At 38.9% G+C, this 22747-nt stretch overlaps 1 protein-coding gene across 7 annotated transcripts in view; it reads left to right on the forward strand.

Moving 5' to 3' along the window:
• The window catches only part of ppfia1 (PTPRF interacting protein alpha 1), a 127419-nt gene that overhangs the window by 58605 nt on the left and 46067 nt on the right, over positions 1 to 22747 (forward strand). For all 7 annotated transcript variants that reach the window (XM_051656139.1, XM_051656140.1, XM_051656141.1 and 4 more), the window contains exons 11-16: positions 5207 to 5338; positions 8177 to 8239; positions 8334 to 8416; positions 8524 to 8665; positions 11478 to 11701; positions 15524 to 15755. In XM_051656139.1, coding sequence (XP_051512099.1) covers positions 5207 to 5338; positions 8177 to 8239; positions 8334 to 8416; positions 8524 to 8665; positions 11478 to 11701; positions 15524 to 15755 — 876 coding nt within the window. The remainder of the gene's footprint in view (positions 1 to 5206; positions 5339 to 8176; positions 8240 to 8333; positions 8417 to 8523; positions 8666 to 11477; positions 11702 to 15523; positions 15756 to 22747) is intronic.

The raw sequence follows: 22747 nt of genomic DNA on the forward strand, positions 1-22747 counted from the left end.
GAAAAAGTTTAAAAGTATTTGTAAGCATTTAAATGTACATTAACAATTTATCTGTTCATCACTGTGTAACATTTGTTAAAATTGTTTGAAGATGTGAAAAGTGCAAAGCCATATAGGAATACAATTTTAATAACATGTGTAATCATTTGAGTTTACATAATGCTTAACAGGGCCCGTATTCACAAAAAAATCTTAAGGCTAAAAGTAGTTCCTAACATGGAAATTTAGGAGTAACTCCTAAAAATTATGGGCATCACTCCTAATTTTAGGACTCATAAAATTTTCATCAGAGTAATTCATGAAGCATTTTAATGCTTAAAGTAGCTCCTAAACAAAACCCCTAAGAGTGACTCACATATGATCCGATGCATGCCTGCTGTCATCAATCCACATTAAAATCAATGTTTTAGAATATTATTATGACAAACTTTTTAAAATTGTATCGCCTGAATGGCAGTGGAGTCGGTGTATTTTAATAATATAACATTATAATATTGACATTGACCTTTAAACAAAGATATCGTCTGAATCTGAAGTTTTTTAAATGATTGCATAGTTAGAGATGCAGTTACCTCTCCTAAGTATCGAAACAACCCAATTACACCGGAGATAAAGTTGACCAATGCACACGCGCTCTGGCCACAGGCAAAATTAAACTGTGTAGCACAGATGAATTGGGAATTTCTGTCAACAGAATCATCTGTCAAACTATATATGCCCTCTCCAGACCACACATCGTCTGCCAATTCATAGTGTTTGTTTTCCTGTGGATGTGTGCTCGCTTCAGAGAAAAAATAAGACATTCACAGCCATCGTGGGGTTATACGGTGTAGTTGATACAGTAAACGGGACGCACGCTTGTTTCATTGCACCGACACAGGATGAAGAAATATTAATCAACCGAAATCTATCTGCCTGCCTCCCTCAACATTAAAACCACCTGCCTAATATTGTGTAGCTCCCCCTCGTGCCACCAAAACAGCGCCAACCCGCATCTCAGAATAGAATTCAGAGATGATATTCTTCTCACCACAATTGTACAGAGCGGTTATCTGAGTTACCATAGACTTTGTCAGTTCCAACCAGTCTGGCCATTCTCTGTTGACCTCTCTCATCAACAAGACATTCCATCCACAGAACTGCCGCTCACTGGATGTTTTTTGTTTTTGGCACCATTCTGAGTAAACTCTAGAGACTGTTGTGTGTGAAAATCTCAGGAGAGATGAGCTGGTTTGAGTATTTCTGTAACTGCTGATCTCCTGGGATTTTCACACACAACAGTCTCTAGAATTTACTCTGAAAATCAGCAGCGCAAATCTCATTGGCTGGTTTGATGGAACTTCCACGAGTAGAGGCATACAGGTCTTTTTAATCAGTAATTTTCCTTAATTTTCCTGTATGTTTTCTGTATAATCGTTCGTGGAGACTGCCACGTCATTATATAAATTATTTCTTTCCCCATGTTTGTCTTTTATTGTGATATCATATATCTCAGATAACCCCGCCCCTGAACAGTACATATTGACAAAACCGATTTTTACTGTCTAAGATGGCGGTTCAAACTGCTGTATGTTCCAGACCTTTGCCATTTAGTCTAAGGTCTGACAATATGAGACTTGTCAGTGGACAAATATGTGTAAGTTACAAAACATGACTGTTTGGTCTATTGGCAATATTTTCAACTCTAGTTCTGGGTTCTAATTCGCTCTAACAGAACTTTTTTATTTTAATTAACCAGATTTCATCTGTACGTCAGTGGATGTATACCATGAGCGGGGACACATTTGTTTGCATTTTGCTTTGCGATTTCTCTGGAAAGGAGTGTAGCTGCAGAGCTAGTAGAGCACGTGTCTGTGTGGACGAGAGAACATTGCCGCTGTCACACAGTGCCACTGATAATAGCCTCAATGAGAACTCATAACATAAAATAACACATTCCAGTGCTGAATCATTCCCGTTACAACACACATGGACGCTGCATCTGGAATGAAAACAGACATTTTCTATGTGGATTTTTCACAGATTTTGCACCGATATGTATATGCAAAGGTTCTCAGAAGGCTGCTTTCTTAAATTAAAGAATATTTGACATTAGTATTATACATTGTCAACAAATTCTAGAAATGAACACTGAGAAAATAAAGAATACATAGAAATACAATAAATAGCTAAATAAACATCAGTACTGTTTAGTATCAGCCAAATGCTGACCATTAAAATAAAGAATAAATAAAAATAAAATAAATAGCTAAATAAACATCAGTACTGTATGTTTAGTATCAGTCAAATGCTGACCATTTAAATAAAGAATAAATAAAAATAGCTAAATAAACATCAGAATTACTGTTTAGAATCAGTCAAATGCTGACTATATTAATACTGCCGAGTCAAGATAAACAGCGGCAGCGGTGTTACACCTTATTCTGCTGTACAAGTTCAGGGGAAACTTTCAACGGTGGAAAACCAGACTTTTAAATATTACATTTTATAAATGCATCGACTGGAATTGTTCGGTTGAAGGGGGTACCAAACTGTGAATCCTCAACAAAACAGTTTGGTGAATACATGTTTACTCATTAGCTTCCACTCAGCTGACAACAATGAAAGTAGCTACGTGATTAGCTAGTTAGCTATAAGCTCGTTGACACGGAGCGTAAAAGAAGGATGTTGTTTATTTTACTTTCCAGCATTGTGTCTCACCAACTAGGTAATAACCTAGCGTGAAATCAACACTCATCAGACACAATCCACCACCGCACCGTTGTCTGCTGAGCTGCAAAAAGATGCTCTGATGTTTACCTTTCAATCTGCTACATTACTGACTGCACTGACAAACTATAGCTGGCTAACAGCAAACAGACATAAGTGACATGGTTGTCAGGGACAAGGTTAATGTTATATTAGTTGTATTGAAAAGGGAAAATGATGGGGTCATTGTTTATTAAGTTTCCAGTATGTAGTATGTAAGTTAACAACTTACTGTGATGACACCGCTGAACTCCGTCCTGTCTGCTGAGCGGACAGTTCAACTCTGTAGTTCAAGTCGGTGTGCGACAAAATACGCTATGACACCAATTCTAAAGCATTGTTTTCTGCATATGTTCTGAAAAAAAGTTTTCATATCGGCGCATATCAGTAAAATATACGCCAATATCGATATATCGGTGAAAGGCTAATATCGGCCAATCGATATATCGGTCGGGCGCTAGTTTCCACTGCATTAGACACGTGCCTGACCACGGCTATTACAAAAATGGTGGGGACAAAATTGTTTGCGGCAAAACGTGTTGGAGACATGTCCCACCCATAAATCAAGCCTACGTTTAACACCAGTTAAATGTCTCCAGTTTGTTACTTGGCCACTTGAGTCACTCGCATCAGTAAAAGTGTCCACACACTGACCGTGTGCACATATGGTCTATATTTAACATCAATATTTGTTTTTTTATTTATTTATTTTTTATACAGATACAGTGCATCTGGAAAGTATTCACAGCGCTTCACTTTTTCCACATTTTGTTATGTTACAGCCTTATTCCAAAATGGATTAAATTCATTATTTTCCTCAAAATTCTACAAACAGTACCCCATAATGACAACGTGAAAGAAGTTTGTTTGAAATCTTTGCAAATTTATTACAAATAAAAAACAAAAAAAATCACATGTACATAAGTATTCACAGCCTTTGCTCATTACTTTGTTGAAGCACCTTTGGCACCAATTGGTCTTTTTGTGTATGATGCTACAAGCTTGGCACACCTATTTTTGGGCAGTTTCTCCCATTCTTCTTTGCAGGACCTCTCAAGCTCCATCAGGTTGGATGGGAAGCGTCGGTGCACAGCCATTTTCAGATCTCTCCAGAGATGTTCAATCGGGTTCAAGTCTGGGCTCTGGCAGGACCACTCAAGGACATTCACAGAGTTGTCCCGGAGCCACTCCTTTGTTATCTTGGCTGTGTGCTTAGGGTCGTTGTCCTGTTGGAAGATGAACCTTCGCCCCAGTCTGAGGTCCAGAGCGCTCTGGAGCAGGTTTTCATCAAGGATGTCTCTGTACATTGCTGCATTCATCTTTCCCTCGATCCTGACTAGTCTCCCAGTTCCTGCCACTGAAAAACATCCCCACAGCATGATGCTGCCACCACCATGCTTCACTGTAGGGATGGTATTGGCCAGTATTGGCCTGGTTTCCTCCAGACATGACGCTTGCCATTCAGGCCAAAGAGTTCAATCTTTGTTTCTCATGGTCTGAGAGTCCTTCAGGTGCCTTTTGGCAAACTCCAGGTGGGCTGTCATGTGCCTTTTCTGTCTGGCCACTCTGCCATACAGGCCTGATTGGTGGAGTTCTGCAGAGACGGTTGTTTTTCTGGAAGGTTCTCCTCTCTCCACAGAGAAACTCTGGAGCTCTGTCAGAGTGACCATCGGGTTCTTGGTCACCTCCCTGACTAAGGCCCTTCTCCTCCGATCGCTCAGTTTGGCCGGGTGGCCAGCTCTAGGAAGAGTCCTGGTGGTTCCAAACTTCTTCCATTTACGGATGATGCAGACATTTTTCTGTACCCTTCCCCAGATCTGTGCCTCGATACAATCCTGTCTCGGAGGTCTACAGACAATTCCTTGGACTTCATGGCTTGGTTTGTGCTCTGACATGCACTGTTAACTGTGGGACCTTATATAGACAGGTGTGTGCCTTTCCAAATCATGTCCAATCAACTGAATTTACCACAGGTGGACTCCAATCAAGTTGTAGAAACATCTCAAGGATGATCAGTGGAAACAGGATGCACCTGAGCTCAATTTTGAGTGTCATGGCAAAGGCTGTGAATACTTATGTACATGTGATTTGTTTTCGTTTTTTATTTTTAATAAATTTGCAAAGATTTCAAACAAACTTCTTTCATGTTGTCATTATGGGGTATTGTTTGTAGAATTTTGAGGAAAATAATGAATTTAATCCATTTTGGAATAAGGCTGTAACATAACAAAATGTGGAAAAAGTGAAGCACTGTGAATACTTTCCGGATGCACTGTATGTGCATGAGAAATTGCGTATTCACATTACATTGCCCACTTTGTGTGTATACAACATTTATACATCATACCCTGATCACATTTAATGACATCTCTGATTGTCATACACAAATTTGAGTGAATGCAATAGTTGATGTATTTTTATATAATTTGCCTGGTGTTTTTTTTTTTTTTTTTTTTAGGCCCGTCAGCGAGAGAAGATGAATGAAGAGCACAACAAACGTCTATCAGAGACTGTAGACAAACTGCTGTCTGAGTCCAACGAGAGACTGCAACTGCACCTGAAAGAGCGCATGACTGCTCTGGAGGATAAGGTACAGCATTAACACATCACACATACACATCACGCGTCACTGAGATGCTTCCATACTGATATCTTCGCTTGTGTTTGTGCAGAAGGATAAGGTATCATTCATTCTAGGGGTGGGAGGAAAATTGATTCACTGATGTATCGCAATTCTTTCTCAGACATTACTGTATCGATCTGCAGACATTAGAAATCAGAATGTTAAATTCATTGTTTTTATTGAAAAATCATGTGCAGGGCCAAACATTATAAAGAACAATGCCATGCTGTGGATGACACTACTAAGACAGCATAGAGGGGTGCGTCTGCAGCTGCAATTATACCACAAAGGAGTTGTTAACAGTATGCAAACAAACATGCACAGGAGCCTTCAAAGTAATAGCCATAACAGACAAAGTTTTTTCTTAATTGGATACACATGGTTTATCTTATTATTTTTGTTATGTTCCCTATTTTATAATGAAGTAGTGAATAGTTAGAGGTTTTTGTTTCTTTACACATAAAATACTCCTCTCAGTCAGTTCCACACAGTGAATTATAAATATTCTAAACTAATTTAGAAAAAGCAACACTAGTATCGGATGGGGATCTGTATCGACCAATACCAAGAGTTCAGGTATCGGAATTGAATATGGAGAGAAAAAAATGGTATTGGTGCTTCCCTACTCTGAAATGGCATGATAGATCTTTTTTCTTTTATGAGAGGAGCCATTGTATCATTCAAACAGCCATTGTAGCAAAGTACACTGGCGGCCAAAAGTTTGTAATAATGTACAGATTTTGCTCTTATGGAAAGAAATTGGTACTTTTATTTACCAAAGTGGCATTCAACTGATCACAGTGTATAGTCAGGACATTAATAACATGAAAAATTACTATTACAATTTGAAAAAAGTGTTCAGAACTTCTTAAACTACTTCAAAGAGTTCTCATCAAAAAATCCTCCACGTGCAGCAATGACAGCTTTGCAGATCCTTGGCATTCTAGCTGTCAGATTGTCCAGATACTCAGGTGACATTTCACCCCATGCTTCCTGTAGCACTTGCCATAGATGTGTCTGTCTTGTCACTTCTCACGCACCTTACAGTCTAGCTGATCCCACAAAATCTCAATGGGGTTAAGATTCATAAAACTCTTTTCCAGTTATCTGTTGTCCAATGTCTGTGCTTCTTTGCCCACTCTAACCTTTTCTTTTTGATTTTCTGTTTCAAAAGTGGCTTTTTCTTTGCAATTCTTCCCATAAGGCCTGCACCCATGAGTCTTCTCTTTACTGTTGTACATGAAACTGGTGTTGAGCGGGTAGAATTCAATGAAGCTGTCAGCTGAGGACATGTGAGGCGTCTATTTCTCAAACTAGAGACTCTGATGTACTTATCCTCTTGTTTAGTTGTACATCTGGTCTTCCACATCTCTTTCTGTCCTTGTTAGAGTCAGTTGTCCTTTGTCTTTGAAGACTGTAGTGTACACCTTTGTATGAAATCTTCAGTTTTTTTGGCAATTTCAAGCATTGTATAGCCTTCAATCCTGAAAACAATGATTGACTGATGAGTTTCTAGAGAAAGCGGTTTCTTTTTTGCCATTTTTGACCTAATATTGACCTTAAGACATGCCAGTCTATTGCATACTGTGGCAACTCAAAAACAAACACAAGGACAATGTTAAGCTTCATTTAATGAACCAAATAGCTTTCAGCTTTGTTTGATATAATGGCAAGTGATTTTCTAGTATCAAATTATCAATTTAGCATGATTACTCAAGGATGTGGTGTTGGAGTGATGGCTGCTGTCTAGATTTGATCAAAAATGACTTTTTTCAAATAGTAATGATGCTATTTTTTACATCAGTAATGTCCTGACTATACTTTGTGATCAGTTGAATGTCACTTTGGTGAATTAAAGTACCAATTTCCTTCCGAAACAGCAAAATCTGTACATTATTCCAAACTTTTGGCCGCCAGTGTAGATTCAGAATGAATAAAACTCTAGTTAAAAATAATAAAGACTTGTTTTCCACAGTTGCTCACTAAATCAGAGGTGCCCAAGCTTTTTCCCCATGAAGGGCCAAAAAATCAAACTTGATTGAGGGCCTCGGGCAGAAAGTAAACTTTGCATTATATTAAACTGTATTATATTAAAATGTATATACAGATGTTTTGCCCTGGTTCCCCTCCTTTATGATTTCATAAGGTTAATTGTGTATAGACAATTGTTCATTAAAAAGTTTATTTTTTGTGGTTTGTTAGCTTGAATAAAGCTTAGGCAAATTTTTCAGTTTGTGAAATTGCACTGTTTTTCCATTTTGATTTGATCTGGTTTGGACTGCCACCTCACAGACAAGTTATGTGCGATACCTGTGACACCCTCGCCTGGTACCCACTTAAGCATTATTTTATAACATCTTACAGTAAGCGACCAATCAATGTTCTGCATCATGAACTATATATATGCAAAGGGAAAAAATTATTCACACATTAATCACAATCACCGGATATTATGATATTAAGTTAATTCTCGTGCAGTCGTGGAAAAAAAAAAACACTCTGGCACCGACAAAGTTCAAGGTAGCTCTGATGCGACATTTAATTTACACAGGATGAACACTAGGTTATTATTCCTACTTGTTCTTTTTTTTTTTTTTTTTTTTTTTTGGCGAACATATTTTAATAAAGCTTTATGCAGAATTTAAAACTTTAACTTAGCAAAGATTTGTGCTTCTGCACTGTTGCTGACAAACACCTTGAAAGTCATTTTTGAATCATATCGTGACTTCTGAATTGAAAACCAACAGTAAACCCCAAGTTTACCAACAGTGTTTGATATGATTCTGACTCATGTGTCTGATGCAGAACGCTCTGATTCGTGATCTGGAACACACAAAGAAACTGATTGAAGAAGCTCATCACGAGAAGGTTAGTGACAGATGGCTGGCCGCTCTCACGTCATCTGAACATGTGATTAATGTGTGCTGTAACAAGTGTTTTTGTGTGATTATGACATCATCAGGAGCAGCTGCTCATTGAGATCGAGACCATAAGGTCAGACAGCGAGAGGGGGCGCAGTAGGAGCAACTCCATGCTGCATCATGGGTAACTCATGGCGCTCTTGTCTGTGCTGTTGTTTGTAACTTGGTCTTATATGCTTTACACATCAGTGCTGCTGTTATTTGTGATCGGCTGCTGTTTCTACCATGCAGGCGTTCTCATGTGAGTGGCACGCCAGATTTCAGGTACCCGGTGTCTGTGTCGACAGTTATGGACAGCCACCACAGCGGTGCGCTGGTGCTCAGACGACCACAGAAAGGTCGAGTGTCTGCGCTCAGAGATGAGCCCTCCAAGGTGAACAATCCTGTCTCATTATCTGATCATATGAAGATGGAGCACATGTGATGAATGAAATTTATTTATCTGAAGTGCATGATGTCAGTAAGTCACAGCAACGTTGGGGAAGCTACCTGGAAACTGTAGCTTCCCTATCTGCAAGGTACTCATTGCAGTTAAGCCACAGTACAGCTACAGATGACACACCTTGAACCACCAATAGTCCGTTCACGTTTGATGCATATTGCAAGCAAAACTGGAAAACTTTCTCATTCTAGTAAACTTTAATCCGATTGACTGTTTTGACAACTTCCGATACTTAGGGCACACCAGATTTTTTATCAGTGTTAGGTTATGTATGTAATCCTGGTTTTCTGAAAACAGGAGTGAGGTATCCCACTAATGGAAGCAATTAAAGTCGCAGTGAAGTGCCTAAGAGTGCAGTTCTATTTTTAAAAAAATTTTTTTATGTATTTCCTCCTAAAACAGGATGTGGCCAATTCCGTACTTATGCTCATGTTAGAGCCGTTTACTGGGAAAACTGAGAAACAATCTCAATACCGGCCCGCTCTTCTACTGACTTGAAAACGGAACAATGATCTAACTGACAACATTAATAGATAAGACCACAGTCAAACACAGCACATCGCGGTCTTTGCTTACAACAAGGCTGGAGCCGTTTTGCAAGTCCAATGCAGATGAATGAGAAACAAGCGAGTACAAGATGACAAAATGTCAGTGTTTTAAATCACAGTGTTTTAAATTTAAAACTAATTCTAAAAAAAATAAAGAAAACAATATTTCAGCATTTTGGATCACAATAAACTAAAGATAAAGAACACTTGTGCTGTACATCACAAGATACCTCATTAAAAAATATGAATCAATTTCAGCCGCTTTCTCCGTATCCCACTTGCGTTTTATTCAGAAGCGATTACCTTTGAGCACAACTGCAAATTCGTCGTGATCCCTGTTCTTTTCAAATGTAAAAATTCAAGCCAGTGGGCCTATAACCAAGATAGTTCGAGGTAGTGAACCGGACTTTGGGAGGAAAGCTACAGGCAGTTGAAGGAGCAGGGTTAAAGCTAAAAAACAAAAAACTTTTGACTATTGGTTTAACTGCCGAGTGGTCTCGCATACGTCAGCAGAGAAGAATCAGTCTTATCAGCAGAAGAGCAAGCTATTACATTTTGATTAAAGATTACGAGGTCAAAAAACCAATGTAATGAAATCTAATTAACTTTAAATGAATAGTTCCACCAAAAATTAAAATGTTCTCTTTCTCGCCAAAATTACCTGTCATAAGCTTCCAGGCAGACTGTGATGCTACTCTCTGAATGATACCTATATCAACTTGGTCAAAAGAGGGACAACAATCTCTTAAAAAAATGAAAAAATAAATTAACTACATAGAAAATGAATTAACCACTAACAAAAGCCTTCATCTGCCAAAATCAAAGGACACTGCATCTACATGTATTTCCTTGATGACTTCAAGGACTTTAACACTAAAACTTATAGTTCATACAAAATCATTTTGTTTAATCATTGACCCACAACACTTAGTTTACTCATTTTAACCACTAATAGTTCTAAACATAACTAATATTGGCATTATATTAATTCATTTTCTGTTATAGCATAATTTCATGTATATCTGCTTTGAAAAAACGCCTGTTGTGAAAAGCGCTACACAAATAAATTTGACTTGACTCATCAATTACTTAATCTCATGCCATTCCAGATGTGTATGACTTTCTTCTTTCTGCAAAACACAAATGAAGAGTTTTAGAAGAATATCTCAGCTCTGTAGGTCAATAAAATGCAAGTGAATGGTGACCAACATTTTGAAGCTCCAAAAAGCACATAAAAGCCACTTAAAAGTAATCCAGTGTTTTAATCCATGTTTTCTGAAGCGATTCAGTTGATTTTGGGTGAGAACAGACCAAAATGTAATACTTTTTTCCCACTGTACATCTTGCCATTACAGTCTCTAGCCACCATCATGACGTCAAGCTATGATTTCACTATTACACTTCCTAGTGCTTGACACGAACACAGACAAGTCCACTGAATCATTAACCTAGCGTTTGTCGTAAGGATCGCTCCTGGAAACACTGGAGCGAAACGCATACAAGATTGATAAACTGACAAAGCATGTAGTTCACTCACATGCATCACAGTAGACACAGTAGACAATGCTCTCTACAGGTTCAAATGAGGACTAGAGTGTGTTCAGAACCACGTACAGGAATCAGTGCTTTTAAACTGGATGTAACCTCTGAGAACCCTTCATGAATTTACATGCAAGTGGTTGTTGACCCATTGTTCTGAGTCAAGCCCCACATGGCATGCTCTAAGATTAACAGACTACCTTAACAGTAGCGAATGCTCTGCCCTTATCCAAAAGGTTTTGCATAAAACAGAGCGTGTCCGCCACAGAACATAAGAAGGAAATATGTCTCCATGCACACCACTCTTCAAACACACCCCACTTCAAATCATTTAGTGTGAGCGTCGAGGCGGCTCATATGCTCTGAATCATTTCAGTCACATCTCAGGAAATCAAGTTCCCCTCTGGCTAAAAAGCATGAATGAAATGCCAATATTAGTTATCCATGTATAATACAAGTCATGGTTTAAATTAGTAAACTGAGTAGATGTTGGTGGCCAATGTTTAAATTAAAGGATTTTGTATGAACTGTAGGAGTAATGACAAAGTCTTTGAAGTCCATCCTGAACTGAATAAAAATATGTCTGGATCCTGATTAGAATAGGAAAGTGAATGATCGGTAAAGGAAGGCATGTGGATGTGATATTGTTTTTGCAGGTTCAAACTTTGGATGAGCAGGACTGGGATCGACTTCAGCAGGCGAATGTTCTTGCTAATGTGGCTCATGCGTTTGAGAGTGATCTGGACATGTCTGACATGGAGGACGACAGAGAGACAGTCTTCAGCTCGATGGACCTGCTGTCTCCCGCAGGACAGACTGATGCTCAGACGCTCGCGCTGATGCTACAGGAACAACTTGATGCCATTAACAATGAGATACGGTACTACACTTCAGATTCTACTTTCAATGACAGTCTTTGTTTTGTGTAGCATTGTGTTCAGGAGGATTGTGAAGGAGAGCAGAGCACTGTGAGCTGTATGTGTGCACATTGAGAAAGATATTTCTTGTTTTTGAGAGTTGTGAATGTTTGTGTGTGTTGTGGTGTTTGATAGGTAGCAGGTTTTTTTTTATTTATTTGTTTTAATTTAAAGAACATCGCTTTTAAAAGAATGAAGTTATAGATCTGTATATAATGTGCTTAGTTTCTTGTTAGTTACATGTTTCCATGATGTATTAACATGTTCAGAAATAGCATGTTAAGCGTAGTCTGCTCGCCACATTAATAAAAAAAAGTAATCTTTTTAATAAAATAAATAAAACAATAAAAAAAGAGTGCACCTGTTGATGCCAAAAAGATCCTACTTTGTGGCCCCTGGGCTTTCCAAAGTTGAGTACCCCTGCTTTATAGACCATTTCAAGGGCTATTCGTTGGCTTACAGAAGTGATGTCTTTGTTCCTTGAACACTTCCAGCTAGTTGTCAAACTCATTCAAAACGACAGTGGTTGGTGCTTCATTTATAGTGACTTGCACACGATTAACGTTACTAATGTAACACGATTGTCACGATTGTCATAAAGTATCATTATTATATTTTTATATTACATTTTGATTTGGTGGCTGGATGCTCCTAGATGCCTGGAAGTAGCGGAAATGAAAGTGTTTAGATTTCCAAAAAAGCAACCTCAAATGGACACATGAACCGCAGCAGTGAAGCGAGCTGGGTACGTGCAGTACTAACAACTTTAGGATATGTAGCAGCACACATCTTATCTCTGGGAGGTGAATGAAATTTTTGCCAACTCATAATAAGTTTGATAGGTTGACTTTAGGTGGTTAGTTAAGTCAGTATTTTTACGAGCTCTAAAAGTGACAATAGATTGTTCCTATTATAATGTATAAAGCTGCGCAAGTCATTTACATTTAGCAGATGCTTTTATCCAAAGTGACTCAAATGAGGAACATAAGCTGTTTGTCTCACAAAAGTCAACTATATCTGTAGTATCACACTGCCAAGATCTCAGACTTTCTGGAGTAGTATAAAAGCTAGCGAAGAAGAAAGGGACAGATAAGGAAAGTTTTATTTTTTATAATTAACGAACAAAAAAAATGTACCTTGTCTGCTAGACACGCACTTGCAGCATTAACAGCTTAATTTGTTATAATAGAAGTGATCCAGTTTTCCTGACCTTGCAGCTGAGGAAATAATTGTGAGCATCTAAACTACGATACACTTCCATTGCCTTTCTCACATAGACGCTCTCAGTATCAACAACATGTCTGGATAAGTCACTTTTGTTAAGCATTTGATGTTCTTTGAGAAAATGTGTTTAGTTTTAAAGCAATGACACCTCATTGTTTATTTTCATAAACATATCTTAATTGTTCTGTTTTAACTAGACTCTAAAAGTACACACTAGTCATTTTGCTTTGATGGTTCTGGGTTGTAAGGATGCTGCTACCAGGAATGCCTCGGGACCAGACATGCACAGTAGCGTTCTAATTCCTTTGTTATGGTTTACAGCCTTGAAATGGTCTATGGAGTGTATTGATGATTCGTAGGGATGCAAACTACTCAGCTTTTAGCTAAAATCACCATTTTTTTTTTATCTAATTTGCCCAATTTGTTAGATATAATTTTACACATTGTATTTATTAAAATCACTTGAAATGGGTACTTTAAGCTGCTTTAACACTTAAAAAGCTTTTAATACAACAAACAAATCAACTGAAAATACATCCCTAGATCACCTGCTATGACTTACCCTTTTCACATCTCACAAGTTTACATCCCATGCCTTTTCCCACTACAACAACTAATTCACGGTTCTCTAACTATTTGAGGAACTTCTGGTGTTTCAGCTCCTACACTGGGTTTGTTACTTTTTGAGGGTAGAGGAACTGTGGGAGGTGCTAAAGCCTGTGATTGGTCAAATGTGTATGACATATGTGCATACAAAGCAATGAGAAAGACAAAGAGTGATCATCCACCATAAACAAACAAACTTATAGCTGCTACTTAGAGGATCATGCTAATTTTCCAATTCCCTTAACATAAATGACATAAAACCAACAAAGTTTCAAAAGAGTAATGCCTGTTTCACATACACTCACCGGCCACTTTATTAGTGTACACCTGTATAGCTACTTATTCATGTGATTATCTAATCAGCCAATCGTGTAGCAGCAGTGCAGTGCATAAAATCATGCAGATATGTGTCAGGAGCTTCAGTTAATGTTCACATCAACCATCAGAATGGGGAAAAAATGTCCATGATATTTGGTGCCAGATGGGCTGGTTTGAGTATTTCTGAAGCTGCTGATCTCCTGGGATTTTCATGCACAACAGTCTCTAGAGTTTAAAGAGAATGGTGAGAAAAACAAAAAAACAACCAGTGAGTGGCAAATCTGTGGATTAAAATGGCTTGTTGATAAGAGAGGTCAACGGAGAATGGCCAGACTGGTTTGAGCTGACAGAAAGGCTATGGTAACTCAGATAACTGCTCTGTACAATTGTAGTGAGCAGAATAGCATCTCAGAATGCACAACATGTCGAACCTTGAGGCGGATGGGCTACAACAGCAGAAGATCATGTCGGGTTCCACTTCTGTCAGCCAAGAACAAAAAGCTGAGGCTTGCAGTGGAACATTTGCATGTCGCAGTAGAAATCGAGATTTGTCAGACCAGGTGATGTTTTTCCAATCGTCTGTTGTCCAGTTTTGGTGATCATGTGCCCACTGCAGCCTCAGTTTTCCGGTTCTTAGCTGACAGTAGTGGTTCTCAGAGGGGTCTTCTGCTGCTGTAGTCCATCATCCTCAATGTTCGACATGTTATATGTTCAGATATGCTTTTCTGCATAGCACTGCTGTAATGTGTGGTTATATGGGTTACTGCCACCTTCCTGTCAGCTTGAACTAGTCTGGCCATTCTCCTCTGACCTCTGTCATTAACAAGCCATTTTCGTCCACAGAACTGCTGCTCACTGGTTGTTTTTTGTTTTTGGCACCATTCGGAGTAAATTCTAGAGACTGTTGTGTGTGAAAATCCCAGGAGATCAGCAGTTACAGAAATACTCAAACCAGCCCATCTGGCACCAACAATCATGCCATGGTCGAAATTACTGAGATCACATTTTTTCCCCATTAACTGAAGCTCCTGACCCATATCTGCTTGATTTTATACATTACACTACTGTCACATGATTGGCTGATTAGATAATCACATGAATAAGTAGGTGTACATGTGTACCTAATAAAGTGGTCGTGAGTGTATATTGAGTGTTTGTGGGGCGTAAGCAGCGCTGCTGCTGGACTTCAACGGTAGATGCACTTTGAGTTTTTATCACATCTCTATTGTAAAGACTGAATGCCCAGAGTTAAGACTGTAACCTGCAGACTTAATCTGTGTAAAACAACCCACACAAAAGCGTATCTCCGATCCTGCCGCCCTCCATCGATGATGTTTTTTTTTTGTTTTTTTTGCCATTGTATTGTGCGTGCAAACAACGTCAGCAGAAAAATGGGCAACACTAGATTACATCACCACAGGGCTTCCCGTTGTAGGTGTGAATGCAAAAGAGAAAAGTCTTTTCAGTTATGTAGTTCCTCTCAAAAATGATCCTTCCAAAAAGTTCCTCTTGTGGAATACTGGAACTACGTGTGTTCAGTATGATTCAGGTCAGGAGCAGAAGAGCACAGCACTGAGAGCTGTGTGTGTGTGCATATAGTGTTTGATGATGATGTGTGTGTGTGTGTTTGTGTTTAGAATGATTCAGGAGGAGAAGGAGAGCACAGCACTCAGAGCTGAGGAGATTGAGTCTCATGTGGGCAGTGGAGATGATCTGGTTGGACGTTTTTGCTCAATGGCGTCTCTCCCACCATCATATATCGGCTCCTCTCACGTAGACTCCTCTCCTCCCGGATCAGGTCACTCAACACCTCGCCGGCCTTCCCGAAGCCCCAGCCGAGAGATCAACCGCATGGGGGTCATGACCCTGGTGAGCTTGCTGCCCTTCAGCGCATCAAACCAAACAATCCCTTGTGTCATTCATCAGTGTTGTGTAGTAATACACTCGTCTGTGTGTGTCCACTTTCATCAGTGTTGTGTAGTTACACACGTGTGTTTGTGTGTGTGTGTGTGTGTCCAGCCGTGTGTGATCCAGAGTGTAGCATACAGCAGTCCTCTGCTGACCTGTACTCCTGTGTTTGTGCAGGTATCAACCACAACAGCCCTCAACAAACTCTGTCCTCCACAAACTCCCCTTAACTAGCTGTGTCCTCAACAAATGTTACTTCACTAAAGTTTTTACATATCAACATTAATTTAACATAGACTGTGATTGTTTCCTGTCCTAAGTAGTGTTAATGATTTTATTTGATGATAGAGCTGTAGAGGAAGTTTACTAAAGCACTTCCTGCTCTGTTCCCTTGATGGACAAATAGGGAAATGAGCAATTAGACTTAAAGACAATTCTGTTACTCCAAATGACTGTTTACTCTGAACATGCTGGTGAACAAGTAACATCCAGGTTGGAATGATACCAACATATCAACATTGTAATTTCAGTAGTTGATACCAGTACCAGTGAAATTTCACGATTCTCCATACCAGTTTACATACCAAGGCAAAAATGAATATGCTAATGAACATATTTATTTAAAAATTTAAATAAATATTAACAAATTTAAACAGTGACATGTAGCCTCCAAGCGTTTCAGTTAACATAAGTTAAACATTGTTTCAAGTTTTTTCCAAGTTATTAATCAAGTAAACAGCCTGTAATAAATGTTTTTCAGAAATCCAACAGCAGTATTAAGTGTGGCATCTGTGTAACAATGTTACAAAATGTTGTTTTTTTTAAAAGTAGAGCCTAGGGGAAGCATATGCAATGAAAATAAAATAGGGCCCAATAAATTAAGGAACATATCCTTTCTTGCTTAGGATGACCTAAGTGTGATCAATCATGAAATAATAAAATTTCAGACTAATAGATACAGAAGTAATGCAATGTAAAATAAAATGGTTTAAACTGTTGCATTATGTTACATAAATCACAAAACAGTGAACTCAAATATTGATATTTTACCACTGATACTGAATATTTGATTATTTTGCCTGAAGAATTATTACATGTTTTATTGATGCCAATTTTTAACAATAATCATTAAACTACAACAATAAAAATCATAAAAGCATTAGCCTGATTAATAGCATAAATATTTTAGTAATAATACTCATAGAATATTATATGAGTCGCTTCATTGCATCAGTAGATGACACTGTGGGAGCTCCTTGCAGGAGTGACAATCTTTGAAACCCTGTAGAATCAATGCAGTTTAATTGGCGGATGGCATTGGACACTTCATTGCAGGCATAAAAACCAGAGCACAGCGCCATTGCACAAGGAGTTTTCTCCCCGGGGTCGGGGTAAAATCTTGTGAGCTGGAACCCGACCAATCGCTTCGTCATTTGGATTTTCACCCTTCAACAGCGAGTGGATTATTTTCTTCTCCCTGTGTGTGCTCCGATTAACAGCGTATCCTTTGAACACTTCCCTGTCTATTTTATTGCATTCTATAAACTGAGAGTGCCTTTTTCTTAACAATGTCTTAATAAAGATAATGTTTTGCAAATGTTTCCACAAGCACATGAAAACAAGCAATATACTGTATCTCTCTGTCTGACGGGAACGAGCGCAGTTTTATAAGTGATGCTTGTTAAAACTGATTATGTTTACTGTGAGTGCATGAAACTCAAGACGCTTTACTCTCAGTTTGCATTTGTTCTGAAAGCCAAAGCCATTGGATAATGAGTAATGCCCAAAAGAAAGTAAATATTAATATAATGTAATTCTAATATAAATGTATATGATTAATTTACTATGTTTTGCACAGGTGGATTTTGTTAAGCTCTGGCTGCTTGCGGTTACCAAAATAACATTAAGTAGCATTAAAAGGATAGTTCACCCAAAAAATAAAATATTCTCATGAAAAGTACACATCCTCATGCCATCTCAGATGTTTATGAAATTCTTCTGCAGAACACAAAGATTTTGAAGATTTTTAAAATAATATTTCAGCTCTGTTGGGCCTCACAATGCAAGTGAATGGTGACCAGAACTCAGAATGTCCAAAAAGAACATAAAGGCAGCATAAAAGTAATCCATACGACTCCATGGGTTAAATCAATGTCTTCAGAACCAATATTTAAGTTCCCTTTTACTGTAAATATACACTTTTCACTTGCACATTCTGGTGTGGAAGTGACTTTCACTTTCACATTCAGCCACCTACCGGTTGGGGCTGTTCAAAGGTGTTGATTTATAGTAAAAAAAAAAAAAGGACTTGCATATTGATATATTTCTCACCCTCAATTATCATATCACTTCTGAATACATAGATTAAACCACTGGAGCTGTATGGATTACTTTTATGCTGCCTTTATGTCCTTTTTGTACCTTCTGAGTTCTGGTCACCATTCGTTTGCATTATGAAGACCAACAGAGCTGAGATATTCTTCTAAAAATCTTTGTTTGATTTCTGCAGAAAAAGACATTCTTATCTGATGACATGAGGGAGAGTATATGATGAGAGAATTTTCATTTTTGAGTGAAGTGCAGTATCCCTTTAAGTTACCCGTGAACACCGCTGTTTCCTGTTGAATGCACAGTAATGGCATTTTAGGTACTATTGTTTACATTCGCACTGCATTTATCGACAGACTCTAAATGTAAAAAAATTATAACCTTTTAAGCAGAAGTGTACTGTGTAAATAGTTGATGTCTAAACTCAAAACATTTTCAACCATGCCTTTTTTAGTCTGCCATCACCTTTAACATACAGTGCATTCAGAAAGTATTCAGACTCCTTAATTTTTTTCACATTTTGTTGTTGCAGCCTTATGCTAAAATGTTTTTAATTCATTTTCACATCAATCTACACTCCATACCCCATAATGACAAAGCAAAAACCAGATTTTTGATAATTTTTGAAACTTTGCAAATTTATTAACAAGAAAAAACTGGCTATTCAGGGCAAGACAGTCATGTCGGGGGAAAAATCAGGGAAGCTTCTGGCTAGGTATATAAAACAGAATGAAATCTGTGAAATCTGCTGGTGGTGAAATATTTACCTCAGCCATTGATATTAATAATGCTTTTAATCTTGATCTCTATAGTTCCACGTCTTCATCTACTGATGAAGATATTAGAAACTTTGTGGAACCATTAGAACTTCATAAACTGACAACTGAGCAAAGGAATTCTCTTGAAACTGAGATAACCTTGGAGGAGCTCGACGAGGTAATTAAGGGGCCAGATGGCTTTGCCGCTGAGTTTTTTAGATCTTATGCAACAGAACTGACTCCACTTTTGCTAGAAGTTTATACGGAATCATTAAAGAATGGAAAGATTCCTCAGCGAGTATTGACGCTGACTACCACCCCTGGAGTCACGAGTTCAAATCCAGGGCATTCTGAGTGACTCCAGCCAGGTCTCCTAAGCAACCAAATTGGCCGGGTTGCTAAGGAAGGTAGAGTCCGGATCAGTCTGATTCTTAAAAAGGACAAAGATCCAAGCGAGTGTAAGAGTTACCATCCAATTTCCCTGATTTTGGAAATATACGGGTTCAGAAATACTTTTTTTGGGTGGATTAAGTTACTTTATAGACACCCGGTAGCGGCGGTTCAAACGAATGGATTAATTTCAGATTATTTTACTCTGGATCGGGCACCCGGCAGGGTTGCCCTCTTTCCCCCTTATTGTTCTGTCTTGCCGTCAACCATTAGCAGCCGCGATAAGAAAGGAGGATGATTTTCCTGGGGTGGTGGCAGGAGGCGTGGCACATAAGCTTTTGCTTTACGCAGATGATATTTTATCATTTGTCTTCGACCCTACTAGATCTATGCCTTGCCTCCACAGAATTATTAATTCCTTTTCTAAATTCTCAGGATACAGAGTGAATTGGTCTAAATCTGAAGCTTTGGATCTGACAGCGCCCAGTAACGGCTTTTCAGATGGGCGCCTTCCAGTGGCCCAAACAGGGCATTAAGTATTGGGTATTTTATTCCCAGCAAATTTGTGTGATTTAGTTATAGTTAATTTTGACCCTTTAATAAAAAGGTTTTTGAGTGATATGGGTAGATGGGCTTTTGAAGGTTAATGTTATTAAAATGAATTGTATTCCAGAATTCAACTACCTGCAACAATCTCTCCCTGTAGATGTCCCCCTCTCTTATTTCAAGCAATTTGATAGCATAACGAAGTCCTTCATTTGGAATGGTAAATGCCCCAGATTACATTTTAGCAAGTTACATAGGCCGATTGACCAAGGTGGGCTAGGCCTACCCAAGATTTTGTTTTATAATTATGCATTCGGTCTCAGACATTTGGCTCATTGGTCGCTTCCACTTGAGAGAGCCCCTCCCTGGTTTTGTATTGAACAGGAAGTTCTTGCCCCTATTTTGCCATTGCAAAGCCTTTCTATCAAACTAACCGGAGAAGTTAAGTTACATCCCGTTATCTCGCATTTGCACTCAGTATGGACAAAAGTGTCCAGAGTTGTTTAATTCGGACATTTATTTAAATGTTGCCTTGAGCATGTGGCTGAACCCAAAATGATGTATTAATAAGTCCCCTTTCTGCTGGTCAGAGTGGATTGTGAGGGAGGTTAATACGCTCGGTGACCTATATGAGAGTGGAGTGTTGAGATCCTTTGAAAATATGGTTCAACATTTTGGGATTCCCAGGTCTCAATTTTTTAGGTATTTACAGCGCCACCTGCTCTGTACTATTTTTAGGAGTAGCATACACCCCCCTAAACGGCAGATACTCTGGGAGTGGTGATTACTGCTTTTGGAAAAGGTCATGAGGCATCAGTGTAATACTCCCTGTTAATTAATAGTCTGTGGGATGGAGCTTCAACTTCTCTCGAGATTATGGGAGAAAGATTTAAACTTGGTATTGGAGGCAGGAGTGTGGGCTAGCATTCTAAAAAAACATCAAGTCTACATCTAGAGATGCAGGGGTGTGCCTTATGCAATTTAAGACTTTACATCGATTCTATTGGATCCCCTCTAGATTGTATAGGCTTGGACTTAAAGACTCACCCACCTGCTGGCGATGGGGGCACAACCCATGTTAAGTTCCAAGAATTTTGGTTAGGGGGTAAGGGTTTAATTTTAGATTAGTTGATTCTGTATTTTCTGTTATGTTTATTTAATTTGTTGAAGGGAATCAATAAAAATTGTTAATAAAAAACAAAAATAAAAAACTGATATATCACATTGACATAAGTATTCAGACCCTTAACTCAGTACTTAGTTGAAGCACCTTTGGCAGCAATTACAGCCTCAAGTCTTTTTGGGTATGATGCAACAAGCTTTGCTTACCTGGATTTGGGGATTTTCTGCCATTCTTCTCTGCAGATCCTCTAATGATCTGTCAGGTTGGATGGGGACCGTCAGTGGACAGCCATTTTCAGGTCTCTCCAGAGATGTTTGATTGGGTTCAAGTCTGGGCTTTGGCTGGGCCACTCAGGGACATTGACATAGTTGTCCTTAAGCCACTCTTGCATTGTCTTGGCTGTGTGCTTAGGGTCATTGTCCTGTTGTAAGGTGAACCTTTGGCCCAATCTGAGGTCCTGAGCTCTCTGCACCTGGTTTTCATTAAGGAAATCTCTGTATTTTGCTGCATTCAGCTTTCCTTCAAACCTGACCAGTCCCCCAGACCCTGCCGTTGAAAAACACCCCCACAGCATGATGCTACCACCACCATGCTTCACCGTTGGAATGGTATTGCGCAGGGGATGAGCGGTGCCTGGTTTCCTCCAGACTTGATGCTTGGAATTGAGGCCAAACAGTTCAATCTTCATTTCATCAGACCAGAGAATCTTGTTTCTCACAGTCTAAGAGTCCTTTAGGTGCTTTTTTTGTAAATTCCAAGCGGGCTTTCATGTGTTGCACTGAGGAGAGGCTTCCGTTGGACCACTATGCCATAAAGCCCAGATCGGTGGAGTATTGCAGTGATGGTTGTCCTTCTGCAAGTTTCTCCCATCTCCATACATGATCTCTGGAGCTCAACCAGAGTGACCATCGGATTCTTGGTCGCCTCTTTTACCAAGGCCCTTCTCCCCCGATTGCTCAGTTTGGCCGGGAGCCAGCTCTAGGAAGAATCCTAGAAGTTCCAAACTTCCATTTAAGAATTATGGAGGCCGCTGTGCTCTTGGGAACCTTCAACGCAGCCGACATGTTTTGTAGCCTTCCCCAGATCTGTGACCTTGATACAATCCTGTCTCTGAGCTCTGCAGGCAGTTCCTTTGACCTCATGGCTTGGTTTTTACTCTGATATGCATTTTCAGCTGTGAGACCTTATATAAACAGGTGTGTGCCTTTCCAAATCATGTCCAATCAATTGAATTTGCCACAGATGGACTCCAATCGAAGTGTTGATACATCTCAAAGATGATCCAGAGAAATGGGATGCACCTGAGCTAAATTTCAAGTGTCATAGCAAAGGGTCTGAATACTTATGTCAATGTGATATTTCAGTTTTTTTCTTTTTAATAAATTTGCAAACTTATCAAAAATCTGGTTTTTGATTTGTCATTGTGGGATATGGAGTGTGGAGTATGGACTGATGTGACATTTTTTTTATTTAATGCATTTTAGCATAAGGCTGCAACATAACAAAATATGAAAAATATGAAGGGGTCTAAATACTTTCTGAATGCACTGTATGTGTCAATTGAAAAGCCAATGACAGTCTTTGTCCAAACTCTTTTGCTTACATGCTGCTAATAAAAAATGCGTGTGATAATGGCAAGTTTAAAACTGGCTGGTCAACTCAATGAGAAAACAATCAGGAAACTCTGGTGTTTGATCACTATTTGGCACTAACCAGTACTGTTGACCTTTATTTATTTTAATATGGACTTGGTACTAAAGTACTGGTGCTTTTGACAACTCTGGTCCAGAGTAAACAGTCTGGTGTGT

Source organism: Myxocyprinus asiaticus, chromosome 26 (genome assembly GCF_019703515.2).
Source record: "Myxocyprinus asiaticus isolate MX2 ecotype Aquarium Trade chromosome 26, UBuf_Myxa_2, whole genome shotgun sequence".
Taxonomy (NCBI): domain Eukaryota; kingdom Metazoa; phylum Chordata; class Actinopteri; order Cypriniformes; family Catostomidae; genus Myxocyprinus; species Myxocyprinus asiaticus.